At 44.7% G+C, this 19,813-nt stretch overlaps 1 protein-coding gene across 1 annotated transcript in view; it reads right to left on the reverse strand.

Annotated features, from left to right (window-relative positions):
* MIPEP (mitochondrial intermediate peptidase) overlaps positions 1-19,813 on the reverse strand; it is a 110,384-nt gene that overhangs the window by 18,984 nt on the left and 71,587 nt on the right. The window contains exons 15-16 of the mRNA XM_053312457.1: positions 16,844-16,918; positions 5,975-6,094 (exon numbers count right to left, since the gene is read on the reverse strand). Coding sequence (XP_053168432.1) covers positions 5,975-6,094; positions 16,844-16,918 — 195 coding nt within the window. The remainder of the gene's footprint in view (positions 1-5,974; positions 6,095-16,843; positions 16,919-19,813) is intronic.

A 19,813-nucleotide genomic window follows, 5' to 3' on the forward strand; every position in this document is an offset into this window, starting at 1 on the left:
TTTTGCTAGCATGTGAAGTTAAGGATATTGTGCGATATTTTGTGCAATCTGTTAAGTCTCCTTTCTTTGGTATGGGTATCTAGACTGACCTCTTCCAATCTGTTGACCACTGTGTCATTCTCCAGATTTGCTGGCATAGTTTGGTTAGAGTTTTATATATAGTTTTATATATGAGATGCACATGTTAAATTCCTTTCCTCTTCTCCAATGTAAATTATACTGTAAAAAAATATTTATATCGCTTGTCTTGCTGGATTTATTTATGAGTTGGTTATAAAAACATAGAAATATTATAAATTGAAACTTAATTTCTTGTTTGACTCACTTCTCAAAATCTCGGGGGTCTTGTGTTATGTGTATGTTTTTTATTCTGCCATCACCAACTTCAGAATATTCTCTTTCTATTTTATTCTCAAAGGCAATAGCTATGTTTTATATATGAGATGCACACTAATGATCAAAATCCTAAGGCTTTATAGTTGTTAAAAGTTATGTCATATAAAGTCCTAAGGCTTTATAGGTAGTTATAGGCCACCTCCAGCCTCAAAGGCAGGATGCCTCTGAGTACCAGTTGCAGGGAGTAACAGCAGGAGAGAGGGCATGCCCTCAACTCCTGCCTGTAGGCTTCCAGCAGCATCTGGTGGGCCACTGTGTGAAACAGGATGCTTGACTAGATGGGCCTTGGGCCTGATCCAGCAGGGCTGTTCTTATGTCATTTCTGGTATTAGTTATAATTCATGTTGAATACTATTACATTCAGATATTTTTCAGTTTTCTTCTAAAGCCATTGCCTTTGAGAATAAAATGGAAAGAGAATATTCTGAAGTTGGTGATGGGAGAATAAAAAACATACATGTAACACAAGACCCCTGAGATTTTGAGAAGTGAGTCAAACAAGAGATTAAGTTTCAATTTATAACATTTCTATGCTTTTATTACCAACTCATAAATAAATCCAGCAAGACAAGGGATATAAATATTTTTACAGTAGTTTACATTGGAGAAGAGGAAAGGAATTTAACATGCAATCATTCACTTAGCTGTTTCTGGAGAGTTACCACATGGTCCTTGATTTGTTAATGTATATAGTTTGCCCATTATCTATTGGATGACACAATTATCACAGCTCAGATGGATCAGAAATTCTACTGCTGATACACTGCCCCCCACAAGAACCCCATTTGTTCACTGCTAAATGTAGGGCAATGATAACTGTAAGCTTCAAATGTTTATGCTCTTAAAAATGACAGTCTGAAGAAGAAACTGACAATTTTAAAACAAAAATGGCATTTGGTAATCGAAGGTATTTCCAAAGGGGCAATAGTAACATGTTATATTTTAAACTTCTAAATGAAGACTTTCGCTTTTAAATATGATGGGTTGGATCTAAACATATTGGCTAATAAATTAGGTCTTTTCCAATACATTTAGAAGTTCTCAAACCGTATATAACGTACATGGGTTGAATTCAAAGGTCCCCATAGACTACAAGAAAACCCTTCCATTTTCTCATGGGGGTGGGTGGGTGGGTTGTTGTCCTACAATTTTTCCTAAGGCTGCAGCCCCCATACCACATGGTACAGAACACCAATGAGCACCACAACCATCGGGAATGGCACAGGTAGCTGCAGCCCAAACAGGAAATAATTAACCCTTGTGCAAGAACAAGTGCTTTCTGTTTGCACATGGAGATCTTTGGATCCAGACCACAAACATTATGGGAAATTTTATACTTTTAAATTTATTGGCCAAGACTGAAAAAGTTATTATGCCTGTGTGTGTGTCTATTAGGGATGTGCATAAGAACATAAGAACAGCTCTGCTGGATCAGGCCCATCTAGTCCAGCATCCTGTTCTGCACAGTGGCCCACCAGATGCCGCTGGAAGCCACAGGCAGGAGTTGAGGGCGTGCCCTTTCTCCTGCCATTACTCCCCTGCAACAGGTACTTAGGGGCATCCTGCCTTTGAGGCTGGAGGTGGCCCACAGCCCTCCGACTAGAAGCCATTGATAGACATCTCCTCCATGAAGTTATCCAAACCCCTCTTAAAGCCATCCAGGCTGCTACCACATCCTGTGGCAGAGAGTTCCACAAGTGGATCACGCATTGTGTGAAAAAGTACTTCTGTTTGTTGGTCCTAGAGCTCCTGGCAATCAATTTCATGAAGTGACCCCTGGTTTTAGTGTTGTGTGAGAGGGAAAAGAATTTCTCTCTCTCCACTTTCTCCACACCATGCATGATTTCATAGACCTCTATCCTGTCTCCCCGCAGTCGTCTTTTTTCTAAACTAAAAAGCCCCAGGTATTGTACTCTTGCCTCATAAGAAAGGTGCTCTAGGCCCCTGATCATCTTGGTTGCCCTCTTCTGTACCTTTTCCAGTTCTACAATGTCCTTTTAAAGATGTGGTGACCAGAACTGTACGCAGTACTACAAGTGTGGCTGCACCACAGTTTTGTATAAGGGCATTATAATACTAGCCGTGTTATTTTCAATGCCCTTCCTAATGATCCCTAACATGGAATTGGCCTTTTTCACAACTGCTGCACATTGAGTCAACACTTTCAACGAGCTGTCCACCATGACCCCAAGATCCCTCTCCTGGTCAGTCACCAACAGCTCAGATCCCATCAGCATATACTTGAAGTTGGGGTTCTTCGTCCCAATGTGCATCACCTTACACTTGCCAACATTGAACCGCATTTGCCACATTGTTGCCCACTCCCCAAGTCTGGAGAGATCCTTTTGGAGCTGCTCACAATCCGTTTGGGATTTTACTACCCGGAAGAGTTTAGTATCATCTGCAAATTTGGCCACATCGCTGCTTACCCCTGCTTCTAGATCATTTATGAATAAATTTAAAAGCACTGGTCCCACTACAGATCCCTGGGGGACCCCACTTCTTACTTCCCTCCATTGTGAAAACTCTCCATTTATACCTACCCTCTGTTTCCTGTCTTTCAACTAGTTAGCAATCCACACATGTACTTGTCCCCTTATCCCATTACTGCTAAGTTTCCTCCAGAGTCTTTGATGAGGAACTTTGTCAAAAACCTTTTGGAAGTCCAGGTAGACTATGTCAACTGGATCACCTTGATCCACACACTTGTTGACACTCTCAAAGAACTCCAAAAGTTTGGTGAGGCAAGATTTACCTTTGCGGAAGTTAAATCTTGCCTCACCAACCTCTTGGAGTTCTTTGAGAGTGTCAACAAGTGTGTGGATCAACGTGATCCAGTTGCATGGTTTGGCGGGCTGCTGAATTGGCAGTGGCGGTTTACCTTTAAGGTTTGGGGAGGTGCTCTTGCCCCCTCTCCCGCCCTGAGCATTCCCCCCATCGGCTCTGTGCTTAAAATTGGTCCTGCAGGGCAGCAGCGTACCTCCTTGCTGCCCCAGTATGCATCGGACCAGAAGTGGCCAGTGCACGTGCATGATATGTGCACATGCATCAGCCACTTCTGGTCTGACTGATTTTAAGCACAGCGCCTGAGCGGGAAACGCGGTGGCAGGGGAGGAGAGCACCCTCCCTGAACCTTAAAGGTAACCTTTCAGCCCAACTGCCAGACTGCTGAACCGGTTCAGGGACATCTCTAGTGTCTATACACAAACATACATGCATAAGGGAGTATATATTGCTATTATATCAAGCATTCATATTCACAAGTTAATTCTATATGCTTATTTAAAAAAAGAAGACACAAATGCCAGTTAAGTATAATGTCAGCTTTGTCTAAACATTTTAAAATGCTTTATGACTCTACTATACTACAAGAAGTTGTCCTGTGAATAGTTCAATAGGAAAACATGTTTTGAAAGTCTTCTTGGCCCCACTTCAGAGAAAGTTAGTTGCACTTTAAGTCCCATTGAAATTAATGGGACTTCAATCACAACTAACTTCTCCCACTGAGTTAGTTCAGTGAGATTTGAGTGTGACTAACCTCTTTTGAATTGGGGCCATTATTTGTAGCTCTACTTAAAAGGGAGAAATGAAAGTCTTTTATTTAAAAGAAAATGTCATCCAAGATTCATGTGCTGGTTTTCAGAGGACCAACTTTTGTTTTGGTTTTGAAATGAATGCTGAGTTTATGAAACCAACCCTATAAAGCAACCACCACAGACTATTTACAGAAAACTCCACAAAGGGTTTGTTACACATTCATTTAATTTTCCTCTTCCTACAACCAGTCTCTTAAAATCTGGTTTTGCAGTGTACTTTAAGATGGCCCCGTTGAAAGTTAATCCAAGTGTATATAGTTTGTATAAACAAAGGGGTTTTCCACTTTGGCCAAAAGAGCAAGTTATGAGCATTCCAAAACTAAGAGATGTTTTCACAAGTGACTCTAAAAATTTGCTTTTGAATTTCCTGTGTTTGTAAATTGAATGAAAGAGCCACAGTGACCACAACATACATTTGATTTAAAAATGACCCTCATAGGCTTTCTAGCCAATGAAACACCATTCGGAGGTTATGCATTGCAGACGAAAGGTTCTTAGCATCACTTGTGTAAAATGCTTTTGGAATAACTGTTGCATTATACCCTTAGGAAGTTATAAACAAAGCAGCACCCATGCATTTTGCAGTGGTCTCTTAAGGCTTCTCTCTGTGTTGTACAACAGACCTAAACTCTGGTTGGGATCAAAAGAGCTACAGTAAGTGCTACCAAGGCCATATCAGAAACTGCCTTCAGCTTCAAGGGAGGCTTGCCATGCAGTGTGCACACACAGGGGTGCGGGCTTGTGTTCAAGTTCCATAACTCCAAACCATTTTTAGGTAAACAGAAATCATCATGTAATTCTATAAATCGGGACAGAATGTGACTTCTCAGGCCGTGCCTACAGCAAGCCAGCCATATATTACAGTCTGCAAGCTGCTCAATACTCCATCACACACCACATTCCCATGATTCATTTGGGGCTTCAAAACCCATTTCCCCCCTCCAGTGCCTGTTGGGTTCCAATATAGGGCTGACACACTGCAAACAGCCCATAGTGAGCAAGTTGTCCAGGAGTACTGTACAGCACGGAGAGCAGAAACAGAATGGCCTGAGGTGTTTGCTAGAAGGGCACTGACTGTCTTCAAACAACACAAGCCCCTGCAGCTCAGCGCCAATCCTGAACTGAACTGCTGGGGTTTGGGTTGGTCTGGCTGGGAAGGAGTGCAGCCGTCCACAGGCCCACCCACCAGCTCAGCCAAATCTGCTGCTCTCCATGGTGGTTTGTTCAGCAGCTAATCCCGGTTGCAATGAAGAGCAGCAGCAGTTTGTGTGAGCAGTCAGGAAAATGCACAGGCCTACAACCATCTCTCCTGGCTGCCGCTGTTCAATCCCCTTCTGTGTGTTTTGAGAGAACCCTGCCCTCAAAGCACAGGGAGGGGAATACGGAGGATAGCAGCATGCCCTATCAAAAACCCAATCAAAGCTCCTCCCGACTGCCTCCAAGCCAACCTAGAAGCAAGGAGTCGGGACTGTTTGACTCACTTGCCGCTGGCCGTCACTCCCACTGAAAGGGGAAGGGGAAGGAGGAAGAGGAAGATTCTGAAGTGTGCTGATGTAGTGATGTAATTGTGTCTGTCGTGGGGTGTGTGTGTGTGTGTCTGTGTACACACACACAAATTAGCATGCTGAGGAAGGGCAAAGACACAGGGATGAATCTTAATCCCTCTGCCCCTCGCTTGCTCCCTCTCCTGCATGGGGGGGGGGCAGGATGATTCTTTCCATTGATTTTGTTAGAGCTTCACTCAGTTTCTAAACAAATCACATAAATGGGGGTGGGGGCACCAAATCTCTTGTGCAAATTGGGAAATTTACACAAATACATTTCTTTAAGAACTCTATGCAGAATATTTGATAAGAACTTAAGGATTTTAATGTTCTGTGAAAGATGACAACCTTATTCCATCTGTTAATTTCAAAGGGCATTAAGCTGTCTGATCTTCATTTTCCTTTAAAACATGAACTAGAATAAAACATGATACTTACAGTATTGGGAACGTATGGCAATCCATAAAATTTCTCTTGAGTTTCCTTTAAAATGTCTGTGGTTGACTTCTCTAGAGGATGTTTCCCATGGTATATTTGGTCCAAAACAGCATAAAAGACCTAGACAGATAATATACATACTTGGCTGTGGCTCACAGTCATGCCTTTCAGCATGTGGTTAACCAATCCAGACATAGAACAGATTTTTTTTTTTAATTACCAAGTTTAAAATACATGCATTTCCTTGCTTTTCTTTAAAAGAACAATATAAAATGACACATGACACGATTCTACTCATGAGTTTAGTAGTCCCAAGCCATGTGTATACAAGTGAAGCAGGACTGGTATCAAAAAGACATCACCATAGGACTGCCAGACCGTTCCACAGGAGATGATGGGTGTGTGCCTGTCTTACGAATCTTCCTTTCTCCCTTGAATTCACAAAATCCTCACCTCTGCAGACACCCAAGAAGCTCCAAGGCTGACTCCTAGTACCAGGGTAAGTGTCTGCCTACATACCTGGGGGTTAGTAGGAAGAGGTCAAGAGGTCAGAAAAGGGGAGTAAGAACCAAGCACTGTGCTGGATCCTCCAGGCTCATTTTTTGTGACTCTAAAAGCATTTTGTTGTGACTCTAAAATGGCTTGAAGGCAGGCAGACATTCATTGCCACAATTTCCCACCACAAGGCCCTTTTGTGTTTCTCTTAGATCACCATAATCAAAACACACAGGCTAGAGCACTGGTGTCTTCCCCCAACTTCCCCCTGCAAGGCTATCACATGCCCGTGCCCTTCTGGAGATTTGGATAGAGAGAACCATTTCAAAAGCTTCTATCTATGCAGCACTGTTTCTAAAGAGAGGCACTGACTCACCAGGTCTGAACACTTTTAGGATCCACATGCTTCACTTTCTCAATGAAATCAATGACTTGGAAACGCTACACAGTGGCTGGATTGTATGCAGACATTCCAAATTTCAAGACAGTTTTTTCTTGGCTCAGGAACCACTAATTATCAGTCCTGTGCTCTGGGGAACTTGGCACAGAGTTCCATCACAGCATGACCTTGCTAGAACCAAGCCACCCACCCTTTTCAGTTCTAATATCCTGGCGGCTATAAAAACCCAACATATTCATTGTTCTTGGAAAAATAACAAGGTAATATTTCTGACTTGGGGAAGACATAGTTGAACGGAGTAACAAGGTATTTCACATAACTTGAGATACTAAGAAAACCTAAGGTTTGCTGCATTAAGAATCCAGAATTATATTATTATGAAGCTCCACAACTGTCACAGATACACCAGTTACTGGCTAGAGGCTCCTTCATTCTGGTATTTGATGGAACAAAACTTAATGATTTCAGATTGCAGGTAAGGAATCAAATTTTTGGACAACCTCTCACCCAGCTTAAAAAACAAAACAAAACTCCTTGCACATAAAGTTTAGGACATCAGGGACTCAGCTAGACTCTGTACAATGGGGATTTTAACAAGGAAACATTCAAAAATGAAATACTGCCCCCTGATCTGTGAAGTGGAAGAGTACAGAAATGACTCTAACATATGAAAAAGAACTACAAGTCTCCATCATGGATTTGGAATTCCATATACTCCTTGTCCAACTGTGGTTTTGGAGAAAACTGAAAGGGAAAGAGCTAAGAATTCAAAGATACAATTATCTAAGCCTTGATATCCTGCAGTGGCTTGGAGACAGACAGGCATCTAGCCACAATTATGCTTCAGACCACTCCGGCTCTTTGTGGGATGAAGTGGGTGACCTAGGCATAACTCTTAGTCACTCTGCAATTTCAAATGATAGCTTAGTGTTGAAGAAATTGCTATGACTGCCAGGAGAGAGAGAAAGTGACTAAGGGACAAACTGCATATTATGTGAAATGCATCATTGGCCCTGCATGGGTTTTTTTGGGGTTTTCAGGTAAAACAGCAGTTCTAGTAGTGAGTAAGATCAGGATTGGAATATGGTATACAGAAAGGGAGCATTTAATACTTCCTTGAGCCTCAGGGAACAAAAATCTTGCCTCTGAAGCATGAAGAGTACTGGGAGAAAATTTTCCATTGCCCCAACAGAAGCTTCCCACAATTATTTATTCATTTGCACTTTTATACCGCCCCTCCCAATTTGGCCAGGGCAGTTTACAAACAAAACAAAAACAATCAGAATCAGTCAACAACAAAAACCCTAAAATACTATAAAACAATCAGTTAAAAAACAATTTAAAAAACCCCCAAAACCCAGTACATTAAAAACCCCTCACAACAATTTAAAAATCCTGGAAGGCCAGGCCAAACAGATAAGTCTGAAGGGCTCTCCGGAAGGCCAATAATGAACTCAGATAATGGATTTCTGCCGGGAGCGCATTCCACAGCCCAGGAGCGGCTACAGAGAAGGCCCGCCTCTGAGTTGCCACCGGTGGTAACAATGGCAATCAATCAATCTTTATTATGGTCACAAACCAGCATAAAGTATAAGGGTGATGACATGTTAAAAATGAGAGTAGAGAAAAAGTGATGACATATAAAATGGTACATATTAATATTAAAAGGACTAAAAATTCTAAAAATAGTAGATAACACACCAAAAGCATGAGGGCCTAAAAGCCTGAGAAATAATAAAAGTCATAAAAATGCATGAAAGGCATAAGGGGGGGGGCATAAAAATGGATGTAATAAAGTTAAAAGACATGAGAAGACAGAAATATATAAAAGCCTGAGAAAACAGCCAGATTAAAGATCACAAGGAACAGTAAAAAGGGAGGCGTGTGAGCAACTGCAGGGCCTGCCCAGAGTCACTGAGAGTCAGATTAAGGCTGATAGGACTCAATGCCTGTCATCCGCCGACAAATGCTGATCACAGCCGCACAGTACCTGGCAGGCCCGGACTGCCCCAAAGGGCAAATTCCCGGTGTGCCCCACTCGCAGGGAGCCCCGCCGCACTCGGCAGCAGTGAATACTCCCACCCTTCAGTACCCATTCTGCTCAAAACCCTGCGCCCTCCCCACATACATTCCACCACCACCCTCTTAGTGCTCCCAGTCCGGCCCTGGTACCTGGCGGCGCTATATGTGATGGCAGGCTTAGAGTCAGAGAGTCGCAAGGAGCTGTAGAATTGGCTCAGACGACCTGGATACTTGCTTAGCAATGGAAGGATGAGGGAGGCACAAATGTCTCTCTAGAACGAGCAGTAGAGGAGAACATGCTTGGTAGTTTCGATCTGCCCTAGGCCACAGGGGCATAGTCGCTCTGCAAATGGGGTCCTTCTATAACAGTGTTCTAGCACTGCTGAAGGGAGGCCATGACAGCGAGCCAAAGTGAGTGCCCTTCTGTGCTTTGGACCCTCCAGTTGGGTGAGGTTTGAGGCTGGAGAAGTAGAATATCTAAGCCTGTCACCGATATGAAATTTTGGGACACTGCTGAGATCGGTTTGGCGCTCAGTGTCTATGATGCGCTGCTTGATGGTTGCTTTTGCCCGATCGTAGCCCATGCTGACAAGCGGGGGAAGGCCCAGAGTAGCTAGTTTTGTCTCAATTGTCTGAATCCAGCTAGACTGGTAATCATCGTGTAGGGTTAGAGGGGCAAGACCAATTGGGCAAAAGGATAGTCTGAGCCAATAACAGAGAACGGCCACCCACACCCTAGCCTCCAGCTTGATTAGGCCTGTCTCCAGGCGCAGAGTGGCATTGGAGACACATCTCAATACTTGGAGCGCTGCCCGCAGGAATTTAGACTGCACAAGTTACAGAGTTGCTGTTGGGGAACTCTGTTGGGGAAGGGGCCCAATTGAGCACCAGAGAGGTACTGAGCTAGCAACTTGGTTGTGAACAGTTCAAGAGCCGTGGGTACATAATGGCCTCCTCTTGTCCGCAGGAATTTGAGAATGGCAGAGCAGCTTCTCTGGGCATTTAAAGCCACGTGTTCTGCATGGGCTTTCCTAGAGCTGCCAGAATGAAAAACTACACCCAAGTATTTGAAGTGTGCAATTTGCTCAATCTAATGCCCCTCAATCCACCAAGAGTGGGTCTTGGGCCTCCTGGCAAAGGCCATAATTTTAGTTTTGTGATAGTTGATTTCCAGGCAGTCTTCCCTGCAGTGCAGCATCAGGGCCCTCAGTCCTCTTCTAGCCCACAATGCAACTTATAGGCATTTTTGTCAGGATCATAGTACCAGCGGAAAGGGTGAAACACACCACTCTACACATCATGGTCCCAATCCTGATTCCCTTCACCATGGCTCCTATTCACACACACACACACACACACACACACACACACACACACACAGTCAATGATGCATTTCATGTAACATGTAGTTTGGCCCTAAGCTATAATGGCTCTTGATGTTAGGACAGAAGGACTCAGTACCTTCCAGGATGGTATGTTTTAAAAGCAGCAAACCAAGAACAAGGAAACTCCAAAGACCTATGCAGGGCTTGGATTCTGCATAAAAGGCATTCTTCTTTCCCTTGCCCACTGGGACTGCATGATCAACTGAGAGCATCCTCATGTGTGACATCTGTGCAGATGTCCCCACCACCACCACACACAGACACAGACACAGACACAGACACACAGACACAGACACACAGACAGACACAGACAGACACACACACACACAGACACACACACACACACACACACAAAAGAGGCATGAAGAAAGACATTCTATATGCTTGCTCCCACCTTTGATACTCTTTTGGAGGCTCTCCAGGGGCTGAACCTCTTCTGCAAAGTGATGTAAAACCCTTTCCTTTGAGCTAGCAGGTATTTGCCAGGATTACTGTCCATGAAGGTTTCCACCCACTTTCAGAAACTGGGCAGAAGATGTGTTAGACATTTAAACACACACAAAAATAAATGTATAACACACCCTTTCATGTGGCAGTTAACCAAAGCACATCAGAGACTGACCTATGGGCGAATCTTGTAATCAGCCCCCATGTGGATTATCTGAGTAACAACTAGTTTATTATGGAGGACTAACTGGAATTCTCCCCATCATAACACCCTATGTTTCAGCAGAGGAGGACTGACCTGGCCTGAAATGCGAACTAGATATGAACTAACTAAATTTGATGGCATTACTGTCAACTATGTGTATATTCTTTTCTCATGCAATACATTTCAGATGGTTTTCCACCGAGACATGTTTTGTTTAGTTAAGAGAAACAAGTGAACAGAGGGTTAGCAAGTGACTTCCCTACCCACAGAAACTTTCATTATTAAGTTCAATGATTAATCTGTACAGCCAAAAGGAGCCAATAGTTTAAAAGCTACCTTAATCAGCTGAGAGCCATAATACAAACCATGCTTTTCATTAAAATAAACAGAAGTGAAATGTATTTAATGAAAATCTTATTCAGTATTATGTTACAGATGAATAGGAATCCTTCTTTGGATATCCTGCACATGGGAAAATGTGAGGTGGGTGGATTATTTTGATTAAGGCTACATTCCATTTCCATAATTCACCTACAATGGAATCAATTTTCATTCAAAACATTCAGATGCATTAAAGTAAATCAGATTTGGAGTTTTGTTTTGTTAACTTCAAGAACACGTTTAGCTTGTGACTTTGCCAAAATGTATTTATTTACTACAGATTTGTTCTGGCTTATGCCCTTATCTGGGTCTTTACATCTAGAAGATACACATTTCCTAAGGATTATGTTGCTTCTGTTTGAATGATTAGTTTTTCAAAAATACATGGCATCTCAATAAACCTTTCAAGTCCATTGCCAGAAAGAAAATATGTAATATTTTGGCCTGCATGCTCTTGCTCAGTATGTTTATGTTCCAGACTGGTAGTTTCCAATACTTTTTTTAAATGGACCCACCAACTAGCAGAGCGAATCCTATGCACGCATATATGCATGGAACTCAAGGAGACTTACTTCTAAGTAGGAGTATGCCAAACCGGTTCAGCCAGGAACTGGACTGGCCTAAAAAAAAAAATCGGCCAGTCCACGATAAAACCGAATAGGACCCGTTTCGATTCAAACTGGTTTGATAGTTCAAATGTCTATGGCGGCCACCATTTTGTCTGGTGTTCTTACTAGTAATTTTCCCTTGCTGATTGGGAGGCTGAGTCAGGCTTTGCCTGCTGCTCTTCTCCTGGAGAAGAAGATGGGTGAGCGCTGACCACTGGGGAAGCATACGCTCTGGCAGGTCAGCTGAGGACTGGAGTGTTGGAGCAGCTCAGCAACACCTTGGGTCAGTTGGCAGAGCATGTTTTAGCACCTTGCCAGGCATATGGGAGGAACCGGCCAAGGCTTCCTCCCATATGGCAGTGACTGGCAGTGCAGAGCAGTTTGTTCTGCAGCACCTTCAGGAACCAGTGGTGGCAGACCTGGAGATGGAGCCAATCAGTTTGGGGCAAAGCATCACCCAGTCTGGCCGGACTAGGCAGCAGTTGCCAGATGGTTGCTCTCCTGCCTGTCAACCAGCATCCAGAGTGAGAGGGTGTTCCCCAAGGCCGGGGATGTGGTGAAACCCCATTGCTCGGGCTTGGATGCTGGCTTGGTGGAACACCTGGCCTTCCTGAAGGCCAATCTCCCCCTGCTGGGCTATCCCGAGCTGGACGTGGAGGGTGGGTTACTCATGGTCACTCACACTCACTGCAACACCACTGTCAGCTCGCCCCAACCTGGCCAACCCCCAAACCAGATGTGTCATAGTCTGCCTATTAGTGATAGGGATGTGCACTAACCAGTTGGGAGGCCCTTTTACGGACCTCCTCCAAACCGGTTTGAAGGTCTGGCAGTTTGATGGCGGGGGTGGGGTACCTTTAAGGAGCAGGGAGGGTGCTCTCACCCTCCTCTCACCGCGTTTTCCCCTCCGGACTGTGATTAAAAACGATCCCGCAGGGCAGCAGCACACCTCCTTGCCACCAGCCATGGCCCAGCCAATTCTGAGGCCAACTTATCCCTTGCAGACACGAAGAGAAGACGACCAAGTTCTTATCAAGTGAATATATAGTTTTCTTTTTATCATCACTGTTTGATATGCTTGCTGTGCTATTGCTGCTGCTATAACTGATGACTGACTATCTAGTTTTTCTGGATCTCAGATGGACAAAGGCATAATTTGGTCGCCTGCCTTCCTTGAGACTGGGCAGTGGAGCTCAGCCCTCTCTAGTGTGTGTAATATTTTCATGGTGATTGTTGTGAGATGTCTGTCCTTGGGACTAACTTGTGCTCCACGCACGGCTCTGGCAGTCTGCTCTGCCTGCAATCTGCATTGCAAAGTGTACTCAGTCAAAATATGGCCAAAGAGGTTGTTCTTCTTCTAACTGAGCTCAGCTTATGGCTATGTTTGCAAAGGGTACTGCTGTTGCAATGGAGTCATGATTATGTGTCAGTGTGTGGGAGAGTAACTTTTGCCATGGTCCGAAGCAGCTGTTTCAGCCACGCATGCAGCTGGGGGCAAGGTTTCAAGTGCCTGCCCTGCCTCTTCCTTGCAGAGCTCTTCTTGCAGAGCTTGGCTGGGAAATAGGGTAGGCACAGAGTGGAACAGCGATTCTGGGTCTGGCAGATCTGCCTGGCAGATTCTGGGTCAGTGATTATTTTTTGGACTGTGTTTTGCGCCATGTTCCATGTTGGGAGTGAGGTTCCCTTTTTTGATATGGTGGTGTGTATGTGTTTCACTTGTGTGGCAGTTCTGTTTCGCCCATAGGGGATAATGGGGACTTGAAGCAACCCATGGGTAGCGCCTAGGGACACCAAAGCGGGCTGGGTGGTAGGGCATAATGGGTGCTACCTACTACCCAAACCAGCAAAACAACTGGGCAATTTTAAAGGAATGTTTGAATTTTTTCTGGGTCAGTAGGTCAACCCTCAGTGTAATACCAGAATTGGCCAGGTGGGGGAGCTAAGGATACCCTCCCCGCACCTTAAAGCAAACCCCTCCCCACCTCCGAACTGGCTCAAACACTGGTCTTTCGAACCGATTCGTGCACACCCCTACTGGATAGTGGAATAGAATAATAATGCAGAATGTCAGAATAGTTTTTTTTTGTTCTGCTTTGTGTTAAAATAATCATTGAGCCTCAGGCCCAATCCAGCAGCGCTGTTCTTATGTTCTTACGTCTCATCATGTTTCACGAGATATTACTCCTGGACAATGCCAATCCTATCAGCAGAATTTCATAGTATCATGAATTATCCTGTTCTAGTCCTATTCAGCCATTCTGTTTATTTTTACATTTATATCCTGTTCTTTCTCAAAGGAGCCGAGAGCAGTGTACATGGTTTATGCTTATCCTCACAACAACCGTGTAGTATGAGGTAGTATGAGGGGGAAGTGACTGGCCAGAGTCACCTAATAGGTTTCATGGCTGAATGGGGATTTGAACTCAGGTCTTTCCAGTCCTAGTCCAATACTATCTGCATGCAGTTGTTTTCAAGTTTCCTGGAAGTACCTGGAAACATAAGTGCTTTTTGTGAAAGTTTTTGTATGAGTGTACATGCATTCATTTATAAAGTGAATGTGGCTTTCGACCCCTCAAATGCAGGGAACAGATAGAAGGTACACTGTTGTACCTGCATTGAATTTAATGCGGCCATCACACAACTGTAGTGGGGAAGGCTGGTCCAACTCACCTTCACCCGAGATGATTGATGAAATGTTGCTGGGAACATGGTCCCAGACGATCTGCGCTGTTTGGTGCAGGGCAGAGCTCTGGAAGCTGGGACAATGTGTCCCGGAGTCTGGATATCCTGCAACACACTGTAAGGCATGTGCAGTGCATTGGGGAATTCCCCCAGGAGATGGGCACTCTAGGTGCCGTCTCTGTGTCTGCTGGGGCTGAACCTGACTAAAAGTCGGGTTATAAAGCTCAGCTAGGTGGCGCTGCCCTCCCCCCGCCCCCCGAGATTGGGCTCGATCTTGGAAGTTCTCATGCACAGCCTAACCCAAGCTGGGCTTCCCTAGCCTGGGTTAGGGTGCACATGAGAACAGCCTCAATATGTGAATATCTTTATTGGCACACACTGTACACAGACTGTACATGCACTGCCTATAAACGTTGTGATCTGGGCTCCTAGGGGTGTGCACGAACCATGATCCGAGCACTTTTGGGAGCAGGGACTGGGAGCTTTAAGAAAGCTTCCTTCTGGGGCATTGCTGACCATGCAAATGGTGAATGCATGGATGCCATGTGCTTGCTGGTGCCACATGGGTATGCTAGGGACAGGCACCTCTCCAGCAGGAAGCTGCATGGGGCAGTGGCGAGCAGGTAAGGACCTGCTCTCCTCTTCCTTAAAGCTCCTAGTCCCCGCTCCCAAACCGCGCTCCAACATCACTGAGTGTGGCAGGATGCTACCTTGTTTGAAGGAAGCAGTGGTTAGACCCCTTCTTAAGAAGACCACTCTGGATCCCCTGGTGGTGGATAATTATAGGCCAATCTCCAACCTCCCATTGTTGCATAAGATGATTGAGAGGGTGGTGGCTGACCAGCTCCAAGCCATCTTGGATAGATTATCTAAATCTATTTCAAACGGGCTTTAGGGCCAGCTATGGGGTTGAGATGGCCTTGGTCGGCCTGACAGATGACCTTCGCCAGGGAACTGACAGAGTGAGTGTGACTCGATGGTTCTTTTGATCTCTCAGCTGCTTTTGATACCATTGACCATGGTATCCTTCTGGAAAGCTTGAGGGATTTGGGGATAGGAGGCGCTGTTTTACAGTGGTTCTGCTCCTACGTCTCAGGTAGATTTCAGATGGTGGTGCTTGGTGACAGTTGCTTTTCAAAACAGGATCTACTAAATAGAGTCCCTCAGGGCTCCATTCTGTCACCAATGCTTTTTAACATCTACATGAAACTTCTGGGTGCAGCCAGAGGATTTGATGCTGGGTGTTATCAATATGCTGACGACATCCAAATCTATTTCTCCGTGTCATCAATCTCAGGAAATGGCATTAGTCCCTTAAATGCCTGCCTACAGGCAGTAATGGGCTGGATGAGGAATAATAAACTGAAGCTGAATCCAACCAAGACAGAGGTGCTCATAGTTGGGGGTTGTAATCTGCAAAATGGAACAGAACTTCCTGTTCTGGACAAGGTTCCATTCCCCCAGAAAGAACAGGTCTATGGCTTGGGAATGCTCTTGTACCTGGGTCTCACCCTGGTGCCTCAGACTGAGGCCAGGAACACTTTTTACCAGCTGCAATCAATTTGACAACTCCCGCTGTTCCTTGAGGAGAATGACCTGCAAACAATGGTACACTAGCTCGTTGGACTAGTCCAACTCCAAGGTGGACTACTGCAATGCACTTTATGTAGGGCTGCCTTTGTACATAGTTCGGAAACTTCCGTTTGTTAAAACTGCTGGTTATTACCTTTAAAGCCCTGAATGGCTTAGGTCCATGTTAAGTGAGAGAGTGTCTTCCTCTACAAGATCCCTACCACTCATTAAGATCACTGGGGGGTAGGGTCAGACTTTGGGTGCCACCAATTGATTTGGTGGTGACCTCGGATCAAGCCTTCTCAGTTTGTTGCCCTTGGGTGGTGGAATGAGCTCCCTGTGGATATAAGAGAATTATCCTACTTGGAGGCCTTCAGGAGAGCCTTAAAGACCCATATGTTTTAGCCTGGCTTTTAATAATAACTAGTTTTAGTTTTAATTTGAATCTGGTTTAAATGTTTTATTTTAATTGTTTCATTATGTGTTTTTTATTTTAATGTAAACCGCCCTGAGCCACTTTGGGAAGAGAGGTATATAAATTGAATAAAATTTTAAAAAAAATATTCAACATTTGTACAGAATCTGCATCACTGAGTTATATCTTAGAAATGATACTGTGCTATTGTATAGCACAGTAATCAGGTTAAGTTCACATGGAAGCAATCAACATACCTGAAGTTGCATATCGGCAGCAGCACAAACCTTTTTAGATTCACAGAGTCTTGACACCATGTTTTTTGGCAATGGCTGGAATCAAAGGAGCAAATAACACATTTAGCTCTAAATAAATCAGTTGGAAGCAGTTCTTCTTTTCATACATAGGTAACAGACAATAGAACAACCACATGAAGGTAAAATTGTTATGGGTTTGGATGGAAATGATTTGCCATTCTAAAAAGAATGCTCAGGGCAGCTTAAATTTTAAAAAAATCCACTACAATAACAGTATCAAAAAAACCATTTAAACAAAAACATTATTAAGATGCAGCACAAAATACAGCTCAAAGTAATAAAGAATCTGTGAATAAAGAACTCAGTAGCAACAAACTAAAGGTCTTATAGAATATTAGGTCTTTAAAAGATGACAAAAAGCAGGTAAATGGGAGGCTAAACAAATCTCTCAGGGCAGAGTTCCACATGCTGGATGCCACTATGGAGAAGTCCCTCTGACCCATCCCCATCAACCACAATTCTGAAGTTAGTGAGATACACAGAAGGCCCTTCCATCTGGCTGATATGGAAAGAGATACAGGAGAACCTCATTATTTGCAGAACTGCTATTTGCAGTTCTGCATATCCACAGGGTGTTTAATAGATACCCGTTTCCAGGATCCATTGATACGAAAGGGTGAAAACCCATGTATCTGTGGTTCCTGGAGGGCCAGAAGTGACCACAGAGGTCACTTTCACCCACCATTGTGTCTAAAGGAGCCGTTCTGTGGATCATTTTTAAAAAATGGACTTTTCCCTGCAATTTTTCATGACTTTGGGGGGCATTTTCTCCTTTTGGGGGCATTCCTGGGCACATGGGGGGATTCCTCAACACATGTAGATCTTGTGGAGCATACCACAGTACGTTTTTTCCACCATTTTTAGCTGTTTTTTCTCCACTCTAAAACCTAACTCCCCTCTCTGCATAGCCATAATGCATTAGTTGCGGTTCCGTTACTCGAGGTAGTAGGTGAGGAACGGAACCCCAGCGAATAACAAGGTTCCCCTGTAGCCCTTTGGTTAGGCCCAAGTCATTTAAAGCTCTAAGCACTTTGAAGTGTGCCTGAAAAAGGACCAGAGAAGTTGTACAGTGGTGGAGAAACATCCTTCAAAAAAATTAGCCACAATTGGAATTCAGCAGCAGTATTTTGCACCAGCTAAAGTTTTCAAACCATCTTCAGAGATCCACAGAGAGCACACTGCTATAAACTGCACTGTAATTCTACAGATGAGATGTATCCAAGATATGCATGAGAATGGCTGAGTCAGTTTTATAGGGGAACAGGTGTAGCTGGCACACCAGCCAATACTGGATGGGACTTTTCCTGGCGACAGCAGCCATCTCAGAATCCAGGAGTAATGCTGGGTCCAGGAGCACTCCCAGACTGCAAACCTGGCTCTTCAAGGGGAGGACAGTCTCATCCAGAACTAGCGGACACACTATTCCCAGAATAGCAGTTCTCACTTAGTTTGCTTTGCCTCACTACCTACCTGCTTCCAAAAAGGGGGAAAGTTGGTAAAAGCTGTGGGAACACAGCCTGGTGGGGGGCGGGGGAGGAAAGCTACTCAAAAGAAAGTGATTGGAGTGGAAAAATAACGCCCAATAGATCTTTCCTTTTCCTCTGATGGAAGTGGGAGGGAGTTCAGAGGAGAACTCTGCTTCCTGGCTTAATTAATTATTATTATTTCTTGTTTACACAGTCAGACAGGTGTTATTGACTGGTTTGTTTTATCCAGACATCGAGTCCTTCCCAAGGACCTGGGATGCCAGAATTTTATTGTCAACTAGTAATTTTTAGCCCGTTGTAATAACGGGCGCTAGCCTTAAGGGGAGCTACTGCCACCTCTTGCTGAGGCCGCGGCCGCCATCGGGGCTAGTCGCCCCGCCACCGCCTCACCCGCACTCTCGGTGGCGTCGCAGCCGCCGCCAACGGGGCCAGTCGCCCCACCGCGGCCACAACTACCTTTGGCCGAGGCCGCGGCTCCGCCGCCGCCTCGGCCACACTCTCCTCCTGCCGTTGGCGGCGGCCGCTTCTCCTTGGCCCGCCGCTTCTGCTCCTCCCGGCCCTCTCGCCGTAACGGCGGCGGCCGCCATCGGAGCCAGTCGCTCCGCCGCGGCCACCGCCTTGTCCAACATGGCCGCCCGTCTCTGGGCGGCCGTATCTTTTTCGCCCGATCTGGGCATGCGCTCCGCGCATGCCCAGATCGGGCGAAAAAGACACGGGCGGCACGGACGCACGCCCAAGGCTTTTATGGGTAAGGATGGTTATAGATATCGTCGCAGAATATAGGCTGTTCCCAGTAAAGCTGCTTTTTGGCTGATGGTGATTTCTGTGGCCCCTATGGTGTTGAGGTGCTCTTCAAGGTCTTTTGGAACTGCACCCAGGGCGCCAATGACCACTGGGATTATTTTGGTCTTCTTCTGCCACAGCCTTTCAATTTCCATTTGTAGATCTTTGTATTTGGTGATTTTTTCCTATTTCTTTTTCTTCTATTCTGCTATCCCCTGGTATTGCTATGTTGATTATTTTGACTTGTTTTTCTTTCTTCTCGACTACAGTTATATCTGGTGTATTGTGTGGCAGATGTTTGTCTGTTTGTAGTCGGAAGTCCCATAATATTTTTACATCTTCATTTTCTACAACTTTTTCAATTGTATGGTCCCACCAATTCTTAGCTACAGGTAGCTTGTATTTTTTGCAGATGTTCCAGTGTATCATCCCTGCTACCTTGTCATGCCTTTGTTTGTAGTCAGTCTGTGCGATCTTCTTACAACAGATGATCAGGTGGTCCACTGTTTCATCTGCTTCTTTACAAAGGCGGCACTTGCTGTTTGTTGTGGATTTTTCGACTTTGGCTCTTATTGCATTTGTTCTTAGTGCCTGTTCTTGTGCAGCCAGTATTAAACCCTCTGTTTCTTTCTTCAAGTTG

The sequence above is a fragment of the Hemicordylus capensis genome, chromosome 3 (assembly GCF_027244095.1).
Source record: "Hemicordylus capensis ecotype Gifberg chromosome 3, rHemCap1.1.pri, whole genome shotgun sequence".
Classification (NCBI taxonomy): Eukaryota; Metazoa; Chordata; class Lepidosauria; order Squamata; family Cordylidae; genus Hemicordylus; species Hemicordylus capensis.